We start from the raw sequence: 19,617 nt of genomic DNA, 5'->3' as shown, positions 1-19,617 counted from the left end.
ATTTTGCTTTTTGCAGTATTACAGTGTCATAATGCATTGTTTAACCACTATTAATTATATGCATAAGCAGAGGAACTGTGACCAGTACTGTGGTGTGGTCAAGATTTTGCTCAGGTTAAAACAGTGCACTAGTCTTTAGTTTCACTGCTTCAGTGTCCCATTTTACCACAGTTCAGTTTGATTCTGTTATATTGGCACAACTCAGAATTGTTTCTAAAAGAATACTATATACACAGATGTGACTGCTGTAATGGATTATAGGCAGTGAAAAGAGTACTTCAAGCTTTTTGGGGGTAGTTGAGGTTTTTATTTTGGCCAAAAAGTTTGAATACTGGTAAAATCAATGATCATCTGTGTTCTGATGTTCATAAGTCAATGTAGTTGAATCACCATCCTCAGATTGATGCATTAAGGCACATTTACACCCATTTTACTTACAGATTAGTTCGAGTACTGACCAAAACCAACTATATTTGCCAGAGTAATATTTATGATATTCTTTTTTAATTAAACTGCCATGGCACCATTTCCCATTCCACAACATGATCTCCAAACTGATTCACAGCCTTTAGCCTTTCCTGTCTGTGGAAATTAGCCACATCTGTTGCATCCTTTGTGTCGCTGATGAAAGAGCTTTCTTTTTATTGCCATTATGGTGATGATCCAGCAGAGCAGATAAAATATATTACAAATTACTGTTTGCCTTTCTCCCACAATGCCGTTTTTTTGGGCTAAATGAATAGACAGAGCACAGAGTCGCTGTAATCCTTCCCTCGCCGTATTATATGTGTTTCATTGGGATGTTTACTTTTATCATGCGCTTCCGCTACTAAATTAATTTAATGATAGAACAGGATTAGTTGTGTTATTAAAGCCATTCAGTTAGATAGTGAACTGACTTAGTTTATCTAAAGGCAAATACAACTAATGTTACTGTACATTAGGAAAGAAATATGGAGAAGATAATATTCCTTCATGGAAAGCAATGGCGTTATAAAAGAATGTGTAAAGCTGTGTGTGTGTGTGTGTGTGTGTGTGTGTGTGTGTGTGTGTGTGTGTGTGTGTGTGTGTGTGTGTGTTTTTTTTGGCATGGGAGTATGGAGTGTGGTGTGTTCCTCATGTATTATCAAAATTTCACAGTTGAGCTTCTCTTTAATGTTTTCTACTGATAGTGAAATTTCTCATCAGTGCATCATTCCTCCTCTCGTTCGCTTTCTCTCTCTCTCTCTCTCTCTCTCTCTCTCTATGTTTCAGCCCATTTTCCTTCCCATCTTTCTCCCCACGCTAAGAGGCCCAACAAAAGCGCTATTAAGAACATTGCACAAATTACCTCCTCCTGCTTTTGTACAACTAATGCAGGCCTTTTTATTTCTAACGCAGCATGTAGCATATAACTCTTATCTGTCTCTGATGCCTGAAAATGTTCCTTTTTGCTTTGTTCAGTTTCCTGAATGAGAAAGGAAATCTAAAAGAGTGAAGTTAATTGTGTTTTTTGGGTTTGAAGCTGTCCAGGATTGCATTGTGGTAATATGAATATACTAATCGGAGTCTTTTAGGTAGCTTGTTTTCTTTCTAAATTGCTTCATTTGGTCTCAGCCTTGTCTGAGAGTGCGCTCCTCTCCATGCTGTTAAAGGCCATTGCGTATGATGGTGGGGGGCTTAGTTAGAAAGCAGCAGGTATGTCTTAGATTTCATGCTGCTTCATTGGATAAGGGTGTACTGTTTATTTGTTTGTTTGTTTGTTTGTTTGTTTGTTTTATTTACTGCACCTTCTTGTACCCAAGGTTACTATATTGTTTACTTGAAGAAAATAATTTTTTAGTGTTAATACACTGCTCAAAAAATAAAGGGAACACTTAAACAAAACAATATAACTCCAAGTAAATCAAACTTCTGTGAAATCAAACTGTCCACTTAGGAAACAACACTGATTGACAATCAATTTCACTGCTGTTGTGTAAATGGAACAGACAACAGGTGGACATTGGTATTGGCAATTAGCAAGACACACTCAATAAAGGAGTGGTTCTGCAGGTGGGGACCACAGACCACTTCTCAGTACCTTTCTGCTTTCTGGCTGATGTTTTGGTCACTTTTGAATGTTGGTGGTGTTTTCACACTCGTGGTAGCAGGAGACGAACTCTACAACCCACACAAGTGGCTCAGGTAGTGCAGCTCATCCAGGATAGCACATCAATGTGAGCTGTGGCAAGAAGGTTTGCTGTGTCTGTCAGCGTAATGTCCAGAGGCTGGAGGCACTACCAGGAGACAGGCCGGTACACCAGGAGATGTGGAGGAGGCCGTAGGAGGACAACAACCCAGCAGCAGGACCGCTACCTCTGCCTTTGTGCAAGGAGGAACAGGAGGAGCACTGCCAGAGCCCTGCAAAATGACCTCCAGCAGGCCACAAATGTGCATGTGTCTGCACAAACGGTTAGAAACCGACTCCATGAGGATGGTATGAGGGCCCGACGTCCACAGATGGGGGTTGTGCTCACAGCCCAACACCGTGCAGGACGCTTGGCATTTGCCAGAGAACACCAGGATTGGCAAATTCCACTAGCGCCCTGTGCTCTTCACAGATGAAAGCAGGTTCACACTGAGCACATGTGACAGACGTGACAGAGTCTGGAGACGCCGTGGAGAGTGATCTGCTGCCTGCAACATCCTTCAGCATGACCGGTTTGGCACTGAGTCAGTAATGGTGTGGGGTGGCATTTCTTTGGAGGGCCGCGCAGCCCTCCATGTGCTCGCCAGAGGTAGCCTGACTGCCATTAGGTACCGAGATGAGATCCTCGGACCCCTTGTGGTGCGGTTGCTGGTGCGGTTGGCCCTGGGTTCCTTCTAATGCAGGACAATGCTAGACCTCATGTGGCTGGAGTGTGTCAGCAGTTCCTGCAAGATGAAGACATTGAAGCTATGGACTGGCCCGCCCGTTCCCCAGACCTGAATCCGATTGAGCGCATGTGGGACATTATGTCTCGCTCCATCCACCAACGCCACGTTGCGCCACAGACTGTCCAGGAGTTGGCGGATGCTTTAGTCCAGGTCTGGGAGGAGATCCCTCAGGAGTCCATCCGCCACCTCATCAGGAGCATGCCCAGGCGTTGTAGGGAGGTCATACAGGCACGTGGAGGCCACACACAATACTGAGCCTCATTTTGACTTGTTTTAAGGACATTACATCAAAGTTGGATCAGCCTCTAGTGTGTTTTTCCACTTTAATTTTGTGTGTGACTCCAAATCCTTGTCAGCACATTCAGGATGTGTTATTTGAGTGTTCCCTTTATTTTTTTGAGCAGTGTATATTGTTATAAAGTTGTCTGTGGGGGTTTGTTTAGTGCATGTTTAGTATGGGGTACAACGTAACCTTTTTTTGTTTTTTTGCTAAATGATTTTAAAGTCTGTGAGCAAGATTAATCATTGTTTTTACAAGCAACTTACATATCCCTGGCAAAAATAAGCTTAGTTTTGATTGTGAACAATTCAGTGGAAAGTTGCACGAGGGCAAATGTTATAACTTAATCTCTTAGCAGGGATAATTATAACATAATATAACAGTCGTTCATTATTAGTTTTCCCACAGCTTGCAGCAGTGCCAGGTTCAACACAAGACTTTCATTACATATAAACATACAGCCTGAAAAACAAAGCACTACGTGCAGTAAATTTTATGTTATAAGGAAAGAGAAAAAACTTGAAATGGTTGGCTACCATGTAGTTTGGATAGCAGTTATGCTAACAAATACAATGGCTGAAGCCCTCAGCTAATCTACCTGAAGTTTTCAGATCACGTTCATCACATGGACAAGTAACCTGATGGCAATATGTAAAAGCTGATAATTGCTGTGTTGGGGAAAAAACTGAGAGAATTAGAGTGAACTAATGCATCCTTAAACTGCTTGTAAATATGATGGGAAATTAGGGTGCATGTTCTTGTGCAGGTGCACACCAATAGTTTGTTTACGTTTTTCTTTGAGAGACAGAAAGATTTAGAGAGAAAGATTTGTTATGAAGCGTTGGTTCTCTCTGCTGTGCACTGGAGTGCTAGGTTTAATGCTCTGCTCCTCACCTTCTTATTTCCCTTTATGTTAAGTTTAAATTGAATACATGGAACAGAAAATAAATGTCATAGTGCCTTAGAGCTTTAACTTGACTCACTGCAGTAAACAACCCAACTAAAGTGACTGGGTATTACCTTAAAGCTGCTAAGTTAGCTCCACACCTGGAGAAAAAGTTCCTCTGATTAGCTATCAAGTTGCCATAAATCTGCACCAGAAGAAACCCTTGAACGCATGTTTGCAGTTACAACCATTAAATGATGGGTGAAGGAGTTTTTTTTTTTAAAAGTTGGGTTGCTCAATATTATATGATTTAATATTATTTATTATTTAGGATTTTCATTCATCGGTTTATGTACAAAAAAGGCATATACACATAAAATAGAATAAAAAGTAAATCAAATCTGCAGCAGACCATATGTATTTATTTGTTTGGAGGGGTGTAATCGGTAATCACGATTTTTTAACCAGAAAATATTGTGCTAAATATTGTGAAAGGATCATTTTTAGATATCACTCAGGCCTAGTCCAAAGCACAATGAATACTATAAATTGATCTTCATATTGCATGTAATTACACATTTCTACCAGAGGTCCCTAAATCCCCAAAACTTACATAGTGCAGCTTTAAAACAATATAAATTTGAATTCTGACTTCAGCAATCAAGAAACACTTACAGTATGAAGGAAAAGGTTGTTTTCATGGTACAAAAAACATGGGCTTCATGGTGAATCTTACAAAATATAGATTTCTGTGGAAATTCCAGGTGGCAGTGCTAGGAGAAGACAAGAAAGTGACCACTAGCTTGTTTTACTCAAACCTGTTTAAATACCTAAAACATCCCAGTTACATTTTACTCTGTGCTAAGTTGTGCCCTAATCTTCCCTACATCCTTTTTTCTGTCTACAAAAGCATTCACACTTAAAGCAAATTTACTGTTAAGCAAATGAAACATGAATGATCTGTGCTTTGAATGATGTTTATTGTTGTAAGCATATGTGTGTGTATGTGTTTGTGTGTGTTTAACTCTGCAGTTAGGCATGGCAACAGCTCCCCAGAGAGCCAATCTGTAAAAACAAGCTGGACATGTATTAATGCCAGAATCTCTCTCTTTCTCTCGCTCTCTCTCACTCTCTCTTCTTCTGTCCCTCTAGGTATGGAGACATGGTCCCTAAGACAATAGCAGGGAAGATCTTTGGCTCTATCTGCTCTCTGAGCGGCGTGCTGGTGATTGCTCTCCCTGTTCCTGTCATCGTCTCCAACTTCAGCCGCATTTACCACCAGAACCAAAGAGCAGACAAGCGGCGTGCGCAGAAGGTGCAGGTTAGCACAGCTTTCTCTCGTCTCTTCTCTGGGTGAGATCCACATGGCACCAGGCTTCAGGGCACATGAGAGCAGCTCAGCCCCACAGGGCCACGCTCCTAGCTGGGGAGCAGGTGTGAGGTAAACTGGCCTTGGACGGGCCAGTGCCAAGTTCAGTCACACGCTTTATGCACTGAATAACTGTAACCCAGTTACCCAAATGCGTAGCTGGGTCAAACGTGCATCTGAGGATATTACAAATGTGAGCCGCTATATTTTTCCCTTTATTTTACAATGTCTTTCCTAAGCCTAAAGGTTGCTGGCTGAGAATATATTTATATTTTTGATTGTAACTTTGTCATATCTTGCACCCTTATCAAATGATCTATTTATTCCAAATCAGTAAAAGATTAACTTTTTAGTAATGCCTGTTATTAGCACAAATTTTCAATGTTTTAGGACAAAAATAATGTTCAAACACAGAAAAATTTCAAAACCAGAATTTTATTTATTTATTTATTTATTTATTTATTTATTTTGTGTGTGTGTGTGTCTTGAATGTGTCAGTAGCAATATGTTTGGTCTTAAAGGTTTAAAGCTTAGAGGCCCATTTCGTGGGACTGTTTTATTCACAGTGGAAAGTCTTCATTCAGAATCCTGTGTAGGCTCTCTCGCTCTCCACGCAACTGACCCTCAAAGTTATCGCAGGAACCATGGAGCAATTTTAAATGAATTAAGTGTTTAGACTATGTCTGGCTGTGACCTCTTCACCCTGTAATGAAGGCAATTTGTGTGAGGTTTTTCAGAATCGACCGACAGAAAGCATTGAACACATCACAGTGGATTTGGAGGAGATCAGAATTCTCCTTGTATCACTCTGAACATCATAGCCCATTTCAGAGAGGTCTTTAAAGATCTCATTAGGAAACATGACAGAGCCATGGAGACGAGGTCAGGATATTAACAGTGACAGAGCTGTTTAAGCAGCCATTAGGCGATGGCAGGTCGCTCAAGCACCCGCTAATGAGGTTAAGGAGGGAGATTTGATTAGCAGCAGCCCTCTTCCCTAACCACACACAGACCCCAACCAGCACTCAACATCACAATCAGGCCCTTTTACCCAGATAATCACTTCCATGTCTCTGTGTACTGAATTTCATACTTTTTGATCTATAACAGACACATCTCAGTCTGATGCAAAGCATCGGGATCAGAGCCTATCTAGGCATATTTCATTGGCTATTAAGCATATTAAGTCTGATCCAGTTCTGTTTTTTTTTTGTTTTGTTTTTGTGTGGCTGTAGAACTGACATAAACAGTGATTATTCACACCCTACAGAAGTCAGGACTCTTTTCAGACATCTCTTTTCCATTTCATTTACCATATAGCTGCACTTAGTAGGTTTCCAGTTACAGACTGTAATCATGTTTTGCTGAATATTTTGCTAGCCCACTTTCATGCTGTCCTTCATTGGTCAGGACCTCCACAGGACCACCACAGAGCAGGTGTTATTTGGGTGGTAGATCATTCTCAGCACTGCAGTGACACTGTTGTGGAGTCGTGTTAGTGTCATGCTGGTAAGAGTGGAAAAGACACAGCACTGTCAGCCCTGCCTGAGAAAAGATGCAACCTCAATGGCAAATGGACCTCATAAAATGAACAATGAGTGTTTGAACAAGGAGATGTACTTAAGGAAGTGTGGTTAGTGTCTTTTACGATGGAATATGAAAACTTATAAAATCTGCAGTGTAATTGTTTAGACTGTGTTTGACCTTTTTGAACAGAGCATTGAAAACCAAGTGATGGGAGCAAGCTAATATACATACATTAGAGCAATGTGAAATCATAGTGTATTCACACTATAACACTACTTGAATATTATAATTAAATAATCAAGATTAGGTCATTTGCTGCAGAATATTAATGCAACTGCTTGCCAGATCACTAAGTGGTCTGTCAAGTTTGGTCAATTACATTTAACACTATAAAATGTAATTAAAAGGAAAATATGGCAAAATTTGTTTAAAATATCACATTATGGACTAAAACAGTTATAGATCAGTTTCAGTATCAGCCAGTACTCAGCATTAAATAATTAAATCAGGGAGCAAAAAAAGTGAAAAATCCCTACACTATACTGTAAACTGTGTGGAAAAAAGTTCATATGATTTCATTGAAAGTCTTTTTGAATCATATGAAGTAAAGGTTAAAATGTGTAAAAAAAAAAAAAAAACACCACACACACACACACACACACACACACACACACACACACACACACCTTGTTACTAACAGGCCAAAGGTTCAAAGGTTAGCAAGCAGAGTCTAAGGCTGCCATGATAAAGAAAAGTTCTTCTGTTGTTACTATGGAGACAGACTTTACAGAGACCCCTGTCAGCAGAGTTAAGGCCAGTTTGAGCACTCAGAGCAGACCTTCTGCACATCCTCGTTAAGCACTAGAGGATCAGACTTCTGTCTGACTCCTGTCTGACCCGGCCAGATGAAATCCACATCAGATTTAAGACTGGAACGAGATCACAGGCTTTTATCTCTAAAGCATGTTTGTTTTTTCAGTTATTTATTTCTTAATCTGATTGGATTTGTGTATTAGGAAGGATCTGGACCTGAAATTATTTTTTTAAATATATAAATATGTTCCAAATGGCTTTTATGGGTTTGGACTCTGAGGTAAAAAATAGCTGTTTATCAGACCTGAATTGATCTCCTTTTTTAAACATTGCCTGAGAGTTGAATGTTGTGGTTGGCCACCAGCGTGGCCACAGAGGTGCAGCAGCCATGAATTTTGATGTAAGTTGTCTGCTTTTACAATTTGCTTCACTCTGAGTGTGTGGCAGATGATGCAACCAACTTTTAAGACTGAACTTTAGATGTGTGGAAAAAATATCCTTGTAGATTTCTTTGAACAACTGAAACAGGTCTCCTGAAAAGAATAGAAACCTCAATAGGGCAAAGCGTGGGTTCAGTTAGTAATGAAAAATGTCTGTTATATTTAGTTGTTGAGACATCTGTGTAATTATCTGTTAAATATATCTTATTTTCCTGATGCTGAATGGATATCATGTATTTAATGGTCATTTTGATAGGAAAATAAAAAATCTGGTCTCAGATGTTTGCACGGTAATATAGATGGGGCAGCAGCATTCAACTACAGTCTGAGTGTATTTACTCAGCTCACATTATTTGTATAATTACAAATGCAACAAACAAAATTCAGCCAAAATATTAAATTGGTGCTTCACTGTTTAAATTTCTTTGTGTGTAATGTGCATGTCTCTGAATTTTTGCATGTATGTTTTCTGTGCATGTATCCAGTGGGCTTTGACTGTTTTTGTTAGGCACTGGGCTGCTTCATCGAGACCAAAAAGGCCAGTAACACAGTGTGCTCGCTTGTCTCTGATGTGTGAGGGATAGGACTGTTAGCTCTGTCACTGCCCTCTTCGTCTCTCTATGTGCTGCTCTGCAATGATAGTCACCAGACCACCAGCCATCATGTTAAACACCCTACAGAGGTCATCATTCAGTGTCAGAGCAGAAGCCCTTGCTGGGGTCCATTCATTTTTTCATCCATCCATCCATCCATCCTCCTCTCTCTCTATCACTTTCTCCCTTAAGTGTTTTTTTATTGCATAACTAAGTGTGTTGTAATTGGCTGTAAAATCACTACAAGCCCATCTAACTCATTTCCCACCCTGAAATAAATTTTAATGACAAGTCAGACAGTGCAGAAGGGCACCTCCCCTCAAAGACCGTACAAATCACACTATGCATACTGATATATATATATATAATAAGGATGCTGAAAAACGTTCTTTAGAACAATGCCATAGAAAATACTTTTGGTTCTCTAAATAGATGTTCTGCAAGATGTAAGGTTCTTTACCAAATGTTCTATTTAGAGGCATACATCCAAGCCATTTTCAAACCATTGATATGATCCCTCTCACAGGCTTCCAGTATGGAACCATACTAGAACAACTCTCAAAGACTGTCCTGCTTTCTGTAATGTAAATGATCCCCTAGATTTTTACTGTAGACCACCTGAGCGCTGAGTGCATAGAGTACTGACTGCTAAAGTAAAGCTCTTAATATATGTCCTAGACTTATTGCATGCTAACAAGAGTGGTCACAGGGGCCCAATGTATTAGCTAGTGTTTCTACACTGCACAGCTTTTGTGCCATATATTTTCCAGTGGCAAACCCTGGCCCAATGTGTAATGTAGTGTTTAGTGTCTCTGAATTGATGTACCTACTGCAGCCAGCTCCTCCATAAGCTGATCTCATATCTGTTTTACCATATGGAACCGTCTCCATTCTCTAATCCATTTGAAGAATTTTGGTGATGACCCCTTAAACCCCTTACATGGCCAGGGCCCAAAGTTTTATTACACACTTCTATAACCAAAACAGTGAAGTCCCTGTAGTTGCTGAATAAAAAGCCTTAGCATGTAGTATGCAAAGGTCTCTAATCAGTAGGTAAAAGACTCCTGAGAGTCATCTGAATGGGTTTCAATGGGAGAAGTAAAACAAAAAAAAGTTTGTACAAAGTTTCTTAATATGGTAAGTTTTATAAACTTTATTTTGAATAGCGCCCTGAAATAACTCTTAGAAAATGCTGGGTTTTTTTTTTTTTTTTTGCTGTTGTTTTTTTTTTTTTAGCTCAAGCTCAAGTTGTGAACACATATGAGAACAAGTCTTCCTTTGTATGAGGAACAGATTTGCATAATCATTTGAAAGTTTTCTTTTCCAAGCTGTTTTTAAAAGCAAATAATCTCAAGTGGTGCAACCACCTATGCATTCACAAGTTCATGGTCAGGAGGCCACTATAATTGGCTTTGCTTTCTCTGGGTGGGTAAATTGACCCCCTCTCCCCTATTACTCAGGGTAATACTAGTCAATGCAAGCATCTGTTAGCTAACAACAGAATTGAGAGTTAGCATTCTCCTCATAGAGCACTTACTGTTCAATGACGTTGCATTAGCAGCAGTTTAAAAAACATTTGGTCACATGTCTCGGCGGAAGCATGTTACCCCTTACCCTCCCAGCTTGATAGCATAATGTGATACCAGGTGGAATTGGTGATGAATAAATTGTGGAGAGAAACTCGCTAGAAAAAGAGAAAGGGAAAAAAAGCATACTTTGAAAATCTAACTCAAAAGGTTTGAGTACTGATGAGTGCTGACTTTGCAATAAGAGTGTAAAATCAATGGGCAGTGGCATTAGTCACAAAGCAGTACTCTCAAGAATATTGTCAGAATATCTACATACAGATAAAGACAAACCTGGCTAGTCTATAATACATTAGGTTATGGCAAGCATTTTCTATTAAAACATGCACACGTATGCACAATATGCACTCGCTGTCATTTTTAGGAGACAACCTTGTACCGTCTCACCTGCTAAAGCACACTGCAGCAGCCACTGTGTTCATATACTGTACCTCACATACTCACCTACTAAATCCATGTTACTTATGTGACTGTCATATGAAAACCTGGAACTCTGTATTTGTCCCTGAGCATTAATAAGGCTTAATAACAGCATGGCCTGTGGACCACAGCACTCTGAGGTAACCTTCAGTCCAGCAACATCTGTGTATACTGTCCATGATGGGAGACTGGAGAAAGAGAGGTGTAGGAGTACACTCTCTCACTCTTTCTACAAATAGCTCTTCCAGATGCAGCTGAGTGGCTGGGGGACAGGGCGCTGATGTGTTGCTTTGTTTGTTCTCGATGTCACTTTTAGGAGACGACCTTGTACCATCTTGCCTGCCTGCCAAAGCACACTGCAGCAACCACTGCAGTCATATACTTAAGGAATATTGTAACTGTCATATGAAAACCTGGAAATCCTTATTTTTCCTGGTTTATATTTTAATTTATTAAGTTATTATTATTATTTTTTTAATGCTAGCTTGCAAATGCATTACATAAAAAAATCTTCATTTACAAATTATATCTTATTACTCAGTCAAGGTTAATAATCTGTTGTTATGTATGATACAAAGTGTGAAACTTCAACATGTATATCAGAATAATATAAAAAAAAACTAGAACATTTAGATGAGTTAGACAGCTACTGTTGTAAAAAAATGAAACAAAACCATTTCCCAGATATTTAAATTATGCTAAATGTTTTGATATTTACAAATATCTTCACTATTAAACTTTTAATAACTTAACTTTAATTTAGTTATTAAATGTAAGGATGTTTTTTGTTCCAAAACAAGACAATACACAACAAAGTACACAACAATAACTGTTCTTTAAATTGAACTTCAGTTGACCAATAGAACATGAGAGGGAATGTGTTACTGCAAAATAACATCCGTAGGTCATCACAGCCGTGATGTTATACACAATAACACACTCCCTCTCGTGTTCTGTTGGTTTTATACAACAGTTAAATAAAGTAAGAAATTAATAAATTGGGCCATGAACGTTTTAATGTTCGCAATTCCTTCCACCAAATTATAGTTCCTTTACAAGCAGCTACGTCAGAGTAACAAGCTCCGTTCACTCACTGCACCGCCGGCAGATCATTCTCCAGCTCCTTACACTAATTTCCGAAACTGTCATCACTTTTTATTAAGGCAGTTTTATGGCTGTGTCCGATTTGGTCAGATATGACACTACGCGTATGGAGACTGGTATTCAGTTAGTTTCTGGCTGTTTAGGTGTTCTTCTGCCACAGCTGCCGACTTGCCCAGTGGTGATGACAGTTTGGGTATTTAGTGTAGTGTAATCTTATGAGTCTGCATAAAATCGGCTGTCGGTCAAATGTGATCTTAAAAGTAGTAGTTAAACAGTAGTTCTGTTTGTGTGCAAAGTAAGAACTAAAAACTTTCAAATGGCTTGAGTGTCTCGTGCGGCTGTCAAACTCAGCGGAGTGATACAGTGCTTGTGAAAATCTCGTGATGTTATGGCAAAATATCAGCATGGTTAAAACACGTCTCAACCAATTAGCTTGCATGGCTGGAAATAACTGTTGAAAAATATCTCCCACTTATTTAGTGGTACTAATTTAGTTTAGAATGTTTTAATATTTAACCCTTTGAAGTTGAGTTATTAAGTGTAAATGTAGGATGTTTTTGTTCTAATACAAGAATGTGCAGAACAATAACTTTGCTTTAAATTGTGGTTCAAAATATCTTTTATGTGTAGTGTGGTACTGATTTAGTTTAAAATCCAAATTTTGGACTGAATTTCTGTGCTTGCTTCAGTGAGCTATAGAAAGAATTAATATAAAACTACCACATGTTTGTTACTGCTGTCAATGACTGTGACTCCTCAACATTAAAAGAAAGCTGTTGCAACTTTTTTTGTATCACTTGCGGTCTAGACAAGTGTCGCTGTATGTGCAGTCACACTCGTACGCTACTGTAATTGAAGCGTGCTAGAGGAGCAGACAGCCAGTTGCTAAGCAAAATCTTTGAAGTGGGCTTCACCCAAATGAAACATTGATCAAAGAGGGAGAGGTCTCTCCGCTCCCCGTACTTTAAAATTCCACCCACTAGTTTGAGCTTTGTGTAGCTCATGTGCCTAATAAGTGGTGCTCCTCCAGCTCTGCTGCCTAACTGCTGCACAGAGTGTTCAGGGGTCCAGACTGAGTCTTTGCTAGCTAGCTGACAGCACTTTGATGACTGCTACATTTCTCTTTCCTTGATTTAGTCATCTTCATTATGGCCACATTCCTGTCTAAGCTCAAATCTCGACACCCTCAAACTTTTCATGGTCTCTCAGTTACCAGCTCAGTGCAGATGTGACAAGGCTAGGACATAAAAAGCTGTGGCAGAGAGAAGGACACAGATAGAGATACAGATCCACAGAGACACAAGGAAAGACTGAGAGAGAGAGAGATGTCCTCTCCTGTCGGTACTCTATTGTAGTGATCTAGATGTTTACTTTTTAGAACCAATCTTGCCATAAGATGAAAAATTTCAATACTGTGGGCTAAATGTATGTACATGAGAAGGCACATCACAAGCCTTTAAAGGGGAACTCCTCTGATTTTTCAAAATATTCTACATAAATGGTTGAGATGTAAATAAATTTAATCAGAGTGGTTTGGTGCGAAATACTCGGTTCTTGAGAAACTTACACAGTCAGAATTATTCACAGGGCTGGTGATAGGAACCAGATGTCTGAAGCGTTTAATGCTTCTAACAGCTCCTGCACAGAATGTTATTACATGAAATGTGTGCTGCCTGATATCTGACACTGTGTTTTATGATAAAGGTTTGGATTAAAATGTATTTTAACACATTTTATGTTTGATCTCTTCACAGCAGAGGGGTAGATGTAGCGCACTGTAAGGCAAATAGTCATTAAGGAAACCTTTTTTTTTTTTGGAGTTATGACTATTTGCCATCAACATTACATATAAAAACTCAGAAGGCACATGAAGGTTCACTAGTGGTTTTGGATAGTAAATAAAATGGCATATTTTTGTGGACATGACAACCCCCAGTCCCTGTCAACACCACTGTAAACAAAATCTGAGTCTGTTAGTTTCTCTGCAATGAACCATTTCATGTCAAACCACTCTGAATGACTCTGTTTACATCTGAAGGATTAAATTATTCAGGAATTTTTAAAAATTGATGGAATTCCCCTTTAAGCAGCCTCAGCATGCACACACAATGCATCTGGAATGAACATTCACTTACTAAGGCTGTATCTTAGGGCCGTCTAATAATTGCAGTGCAAGGCACAGGGTTCAAAAAGCACAGTGGAGCCGTGAACAGAGAGAAGTGGATTTTTCCATATACTGTGCAAAGGTCAGAGACCATCCATTCTTTTATTTAGTTTCCATCCAAAATGACCACTAAGTCATTCATTTTCAGCATCAAGAAAGCAGAAAACATATTTAACTTAGCTAAATATAATACCAGAATTTCAGTACATAGTCTGTCAACCCTTTGCTTCTAATGCAGTTTCTGTTCTTTTTCGGATGACTTGCTTTCAGTCTTTTAAAGAAATCTGCAGGCATATTTCTCCACCCCTCTAATGTTCAGTCTTAGAAGCTGGTTGCATTTTCTGCTTCTCACAGAAGTAATTCCAAACACATTCAGGTCTTGACTCTGGGGTGGCCATTAGATTGTTCTGAGAACACCACAACAACTTATATCTGTAAGTTGTTGGTGGTACATCTTGTATGTACCTCTGTGTAAATGTACATCTTGATCTTCGCAGCTGAGGTCCCTAACTTGCTGTGGATGTCCCAATCAAACATTTTCCAGAGGGTATCCATCCATCCATCCATTTTCTAAGCTGCTTCTCCCTCAGGGTCACGGCGGGGTGTGGGGCCTATCCCAGCGGTCATCGGGCGGAAGGCAGGAAACACCCAGGACGGGTCGCCAGTCCATCGCAGCGCAGACAGACACAGTTACCCACACACTCAATTTAAATGCAATGTAGCATGTCCAATTGGGCTGACTGCATGTCTTTGGACTGTGGGAGGAAACCAGAGAACCTGGAGGAAACCCACGCAGACACAGGGAGAACATGCAAACTCCACACCGAGAGGACTGTGGTCACCCAGCCGGGGAATCCAACCCAGGCCCTCCTTCCAGAGGGTGTCATTGGTGTATTAAAATTTGTTTGTTCAGCCTTCAATCTAACACAAATCACCAACTCTAGATGATGTTATACATCCCCAGACTTGCACTGAACCTCTCCCATGCTAGATATAGTCTTTCATTGCGTCAATGGTGCACAAACTTCCAGATCTCAAGATCTCAAATTTAGACTCAACAGTGATCTAACAATGCAGTCCAAATATTTGAAGCAAATATATAAATAGGAATATGGTTCATATGTTGCCTTTGTTGATAATCTGATGTATGCTTGCTCTGAAACTATCACAGTACAGCCAATTGTAGTCAGATCATGCTTATTTTATACAGTGATAGAAAACATGGTGGCACACAGAAAACATGGACATCACCCATGGGTGAATAACCAACAAGACACAACTTAGAGTTAAATAGTTGATTAGTGTGATCAGGTGTGCAGGACAGCAGTACTCCAGGACCAGGATTGGGAAGCACTGCTCTATGGTGGTACGAAAAAGAAAAAGATGAGGAAAGAGAGATTAGGAGATGGAGAGAAGAATAGTGATAGCCTCCACTCTTCCACATTGGTGATGAGAGAGGAAGAGATGGGTTTGTGCCCCAGATTACCCCCTTCATTGTCCCCTCGCTCCCTCTCATCCATCTTAGTTCGCTAATACTCAACAGCGCCCACCTTCCATCACAATTAGACTGTCATCTGCGACTCGGCACAAGCACACTGATGTCTGTTGCACACGGAGAAAGAGAGAGAGATAAAAATTGAATTAAAAAATTAAATGAATAAATTTTAGATGCATCCATAATGATAAACAAGGCTTTAAATGAGTCTGTAATAACCAAGAAAGCTGCCTAACACTGAGAAGGAAGTCATGATGTTTTATTCAGAATGCCTTATTTGAAAATTGCTCAACACTTGAGGCAGATAACCTGCCCCAAAATATAAGTAGATTATAGTATTGTTTTCCCCAGATACTTTAAATATTGAATAAAACATCTATAATTGCCTAGTTTATAAAAACTAAATTGTAGAACTGCATGATTAAAATAATTACTTGCTGCTAATCACATTCCTACTTGCAATTACTGATTTCAGTCTGGCTTATTTGCGCAACTTTGGCCCTAATATTTTTTTTTAAAGCAGTGCACTTTTTGTTGTAGCTTTATACGAGCAGAATGAGCTTCATCAGCATGTTTGTATTACGTTCAATAATTCATTAACATTATTTTCATCACATGAACACAGAATTCTCATGAGCTCAGCATGAAGATTGCTTTCAAAGTATTTCCATAGAAAGTATGGATATGAACCATTCTACCAAATTAGCACAAACAGCAGTCCCATTCCTGTCCCTCATGGCCAACGTGAACAGTTAGAGCCCATGTTTTGCAGTAAAAGTGTCATGAAGTCTGAAAATCAGTGTGTAACTTCAGGAATTGTCATTACTGAAACATTTTTTAGTCTAAAGTTCAAAATCCAAAATGTATTTGAACCCTTTTAAACTTTTGAACCAGCTTGGTAGAAGTAGTTTTCTTCAAAGTAATGATTTTAAACATGATGAAGCCCAACATCTTCAAATTCAAGTAAGGAGAAAATTTTAACATCTGATGAGCAGTTAGATACTTAGCCCCAGCATTAGAAATGGCAAACTACTTTACTGCTTACTCACTGTTCAGCCAAAATATCAGGAGCACGCTGACCTCTCCAATATCACGCTGCCTGGAATTCCCAACTGCTTTTGGTAGTGCAGAGCTTCTGAACAGCCGGTGTGCACTCTGACATTTTTCAAAGAAAATTTATTGGTTGCTCCTTGAGGTGCAGTCAGCATTACAGTGTGTGGTCTGATCTGTGGTTAAGAGGTCATCGTGTGGTTCTGCGGTTGAGTTTGAATAATTTAAATCACTTTACCTGCCACGCCCCGGTACCCCGACTCTGGCCTCGTCCACATTCGGAATGTTGTACATTTGGAAATAATCAGTCCTAAGCTGCAGCTCCACATGCACACAGCCAGCCTAGACTCTGGCTCACCCTCGGTGGACACTATAGTAATATAAATGCTCACTTTCGACTCTTTATTTATTCCATCCTTCTCTTCTGATAATATTTTGCCTCAGTGCATTCATATGAAAAGCCTCCAGGCATTGGTGGTGGAGGTGATTCATATATTGGCTCCACGCTGCACCTGTTGTAACGCTTCAGTGTGTATTTTATGTTTTTCTATTAAACTGTGGTCTAGGCCGAAGGGTCATGCCGCTATATAATGTTGCACAGAAAAGGAGTCTGTAAGCATCTCTGAATGATGCCCACCGCAATAATGAGCTTCAGATTGTTAATGTCCAGGACAGTGCATCAAATTGCTGCTGCAGAAGCAGTATGACTCTGGTCCGCTGCATGCTGATTCCTGATGGTTGCTGGATGTCACTATGATGAAGCACTACAGCTTACTACTTCACGTACTCCATTTCATGTTCCAGAGCGGTTGAATTTCTCCCCCTTTTTTACACAGCGGCAGAAAATTGTTGCGGTATTTGTTGGAAACACAAACGGTCTCAGTGGTCCCAAATTGATTCGGTTATGTGATGGCAATCTCTTGTGAAAAGAGCAATGTTAGCACTCCTCTCATCACACAACCTTGTGTGTGTGTGTGTGTGTGTGTGTGTGTGTGTGTGTGTGTGTGTGTGTGTGTGTGTGTATTTATGTTCTTTGTGTGTTTTACTATGTGACCAGTAAGACCCAGCAAACCTTCCACATTCTAGACCCTTCTGGCTAAATTAATTAGACAAGAGGGCAAAAGAAGTACCTTAACCTAATGAACAACTAGTGTTATAGGCTCATTTGTTCATTATAATGGCTTTCTTGCTATAATGACCACTCGCTACGGCAGCACATATACTAAAATTGGATCGATACAGAGAAGATTAGCATGGCCCCTGCAAAAGGATGACACGCAAATCCGTGAAGCACTCCATATTTTTTGGGGGCAGTCATGGGCTGGAGGTTAGGGATCTGGCCCTGTGACCAGAAGGTTGCCGGTTCGATCTCCAGGGCCGACAGTCCATGACTGAGGTGTCCTTGAGCAAGACACCTAACCCCCAACTGCTCCCCGGGCGCCGTGGATAGTTCTGGGCAAGTGTGCTCACTTGTGTGTGTGCTCACTTGTGTGTATGTGGTGTTTCACTTCACGGATGGGTTAAATGCGGAGGTGGAATTTCCCCGGTTGTGGGATCAAAAAAGTATCAGTTAACTTAACTTTCTACAAGTATTACTTATTATTTATTAAAGTACTTATTACTTACTATTGCAATAACAATACAGTCGAGCATTAAAGCTACATTATGTAAGTTTTGGAGATTTGGAAACCTCTCTGGTGGACACTGCACACAACATGTGAAAAAACGTTTTTGTCACGTTGGTTTTTACTGAGAGGTTGAATCTAATGATACAGAGCTTATTGAAAGGGTATCCAAAGAGAACTCAGTCAAAACTTGGTCCTTCCACTGTGAGAAGACAACACTGTCTGAAAGGATGTGTAGGTGTCAAGAATCTGCTACTAATAGACAAAAACAAAAAAATGCAGATTAAACAGTAAAGTTACTAGTGTTCTCAGAACAATGGACTGGACACCCCAGAGTGACATGAGTTTGGGATTACTTGGATTGTGGGAAGCAGGAAATGCATCCAACTGTGAAGACTGAACTTTGGAGGTGTAAAAAAGTATCCCTACAGATTTCCTTTACAAAACAGCAAGTCACCTGAAAAAGAATGGAAGCCACAATAAAGGTAAAGAGTGATGTATTAGATTTAATATCATATTCAATTTGTGAGGTTTCATTATAATTTTCTGTTAACTAAAGGTATTTGGCTTTTTTCTGATGCTGAATAATGAATAACCTCTACTTACTAGCTTAAATTTAATTTAAGGATGCTGAAAGCAGCTACATGCTTGATGAAATGAAGGATTAAAATATTCTTCATCATTTAGACGGTGTATGCTTATATTTTCAGGTGAAGCGGTGTGATATTCAAAAAAATAGCTGCAACATGAAATTTGAGTTTTACATTTAATTTATGTCACATCTTCTTCACTTATTGGCTGGTTGCTAAGCAGTCAGATTAGAAATCAGATTATTGACTGACTCATGTAGACACGAAGTTTTACCATTAACTGGTTACACAAGTGCATCTAAACACATTGATCAGAATTGTGACAAAATTAGATTTTGTAAATGCGCTCAGTGTTTGAGGGTACATTTACATTGTTTGATGAATGAAAGATTCATCCTGCACTGTATCTGTTTTTCTGACAGTTTTCTGTAAACAGAAATGTTTACAAACCAACAACACATACAGAGAAAACTGATATTTCCAATCATGGAGAGCACTCCCTGTACTTCATCCAGCTTATCCAGCCACATGAATGTGTTGTAGCACAGATCACAAAGCGGTAAATTGTACTTGTGGGGAAAATAAAAAAAAAACAAAAAACAAAAGACATGATAGGATTGTGGTATGTTTACTTTGGAAATGTTATTATTTAAAACTCAGGGTTGTGGTCTCAGCCAGATGTAATAAATATCAAGCTGAGATGACAGTAAGAGAGTGTGGTTGATCTCTGTTGAGTTCTGTGGGTTATCTGGAGTGCCAGGGGAACCCCACACCACC

At 39.6% G+C, this 19,617-nt stretch overlaps 1 protein-coding gene and 1 non-coding gene across 2 annotated transcripts in view; both read left to right on the top strand.

Annotated features, from left to right (window-relative positions):
* The window catches only part of kcnd3 (potassium voltage-gated channel, Shal-related subfamily, member 3), a 173,844-nt gene that overhangs the window by 138,506 nt on the left and 15,721 nt on the right, over positions 1–19,617 (top strand). The window contains exon 3 of the mRNA XM_037535646.1: positions 5,217–5,385. Within this exon, the coding sequence (XP_037391543.1) occupies positions 5,217–5,385 (169 nt within the window). The remainder of the gene's footprint in view (positions 1–5,216; positions 5,386–19,617) is intronic.
* On the top strand, positions 17,828–17,930 carry LOC119262756. The gene has a single exon (XR_005129879.1). It is a non-coding gene; the product is annotated as a U6 spliceosomal RNA (small nuclear RNA).

The sequence above is a fragment of the Pygocentrus nattereri genome, chromosome 28, assembly GCF_015220715.1.
Source record: "Pygocentrus nattereri isolate fPygNat1 chromosome 28, fPygNat1.pri, whole genome shotgun sequence".
NCBI lineage: Eukaryota > Metazoa > Chordata > Actinopteri > Characiformes > Serrasalmidae > Pygocentrus > Pygocentrus nattereri.
Note: the sequence above shows the minus strand (reverse complement) of the source record. Positions and strands in the feature narration are given on the sequence as shown.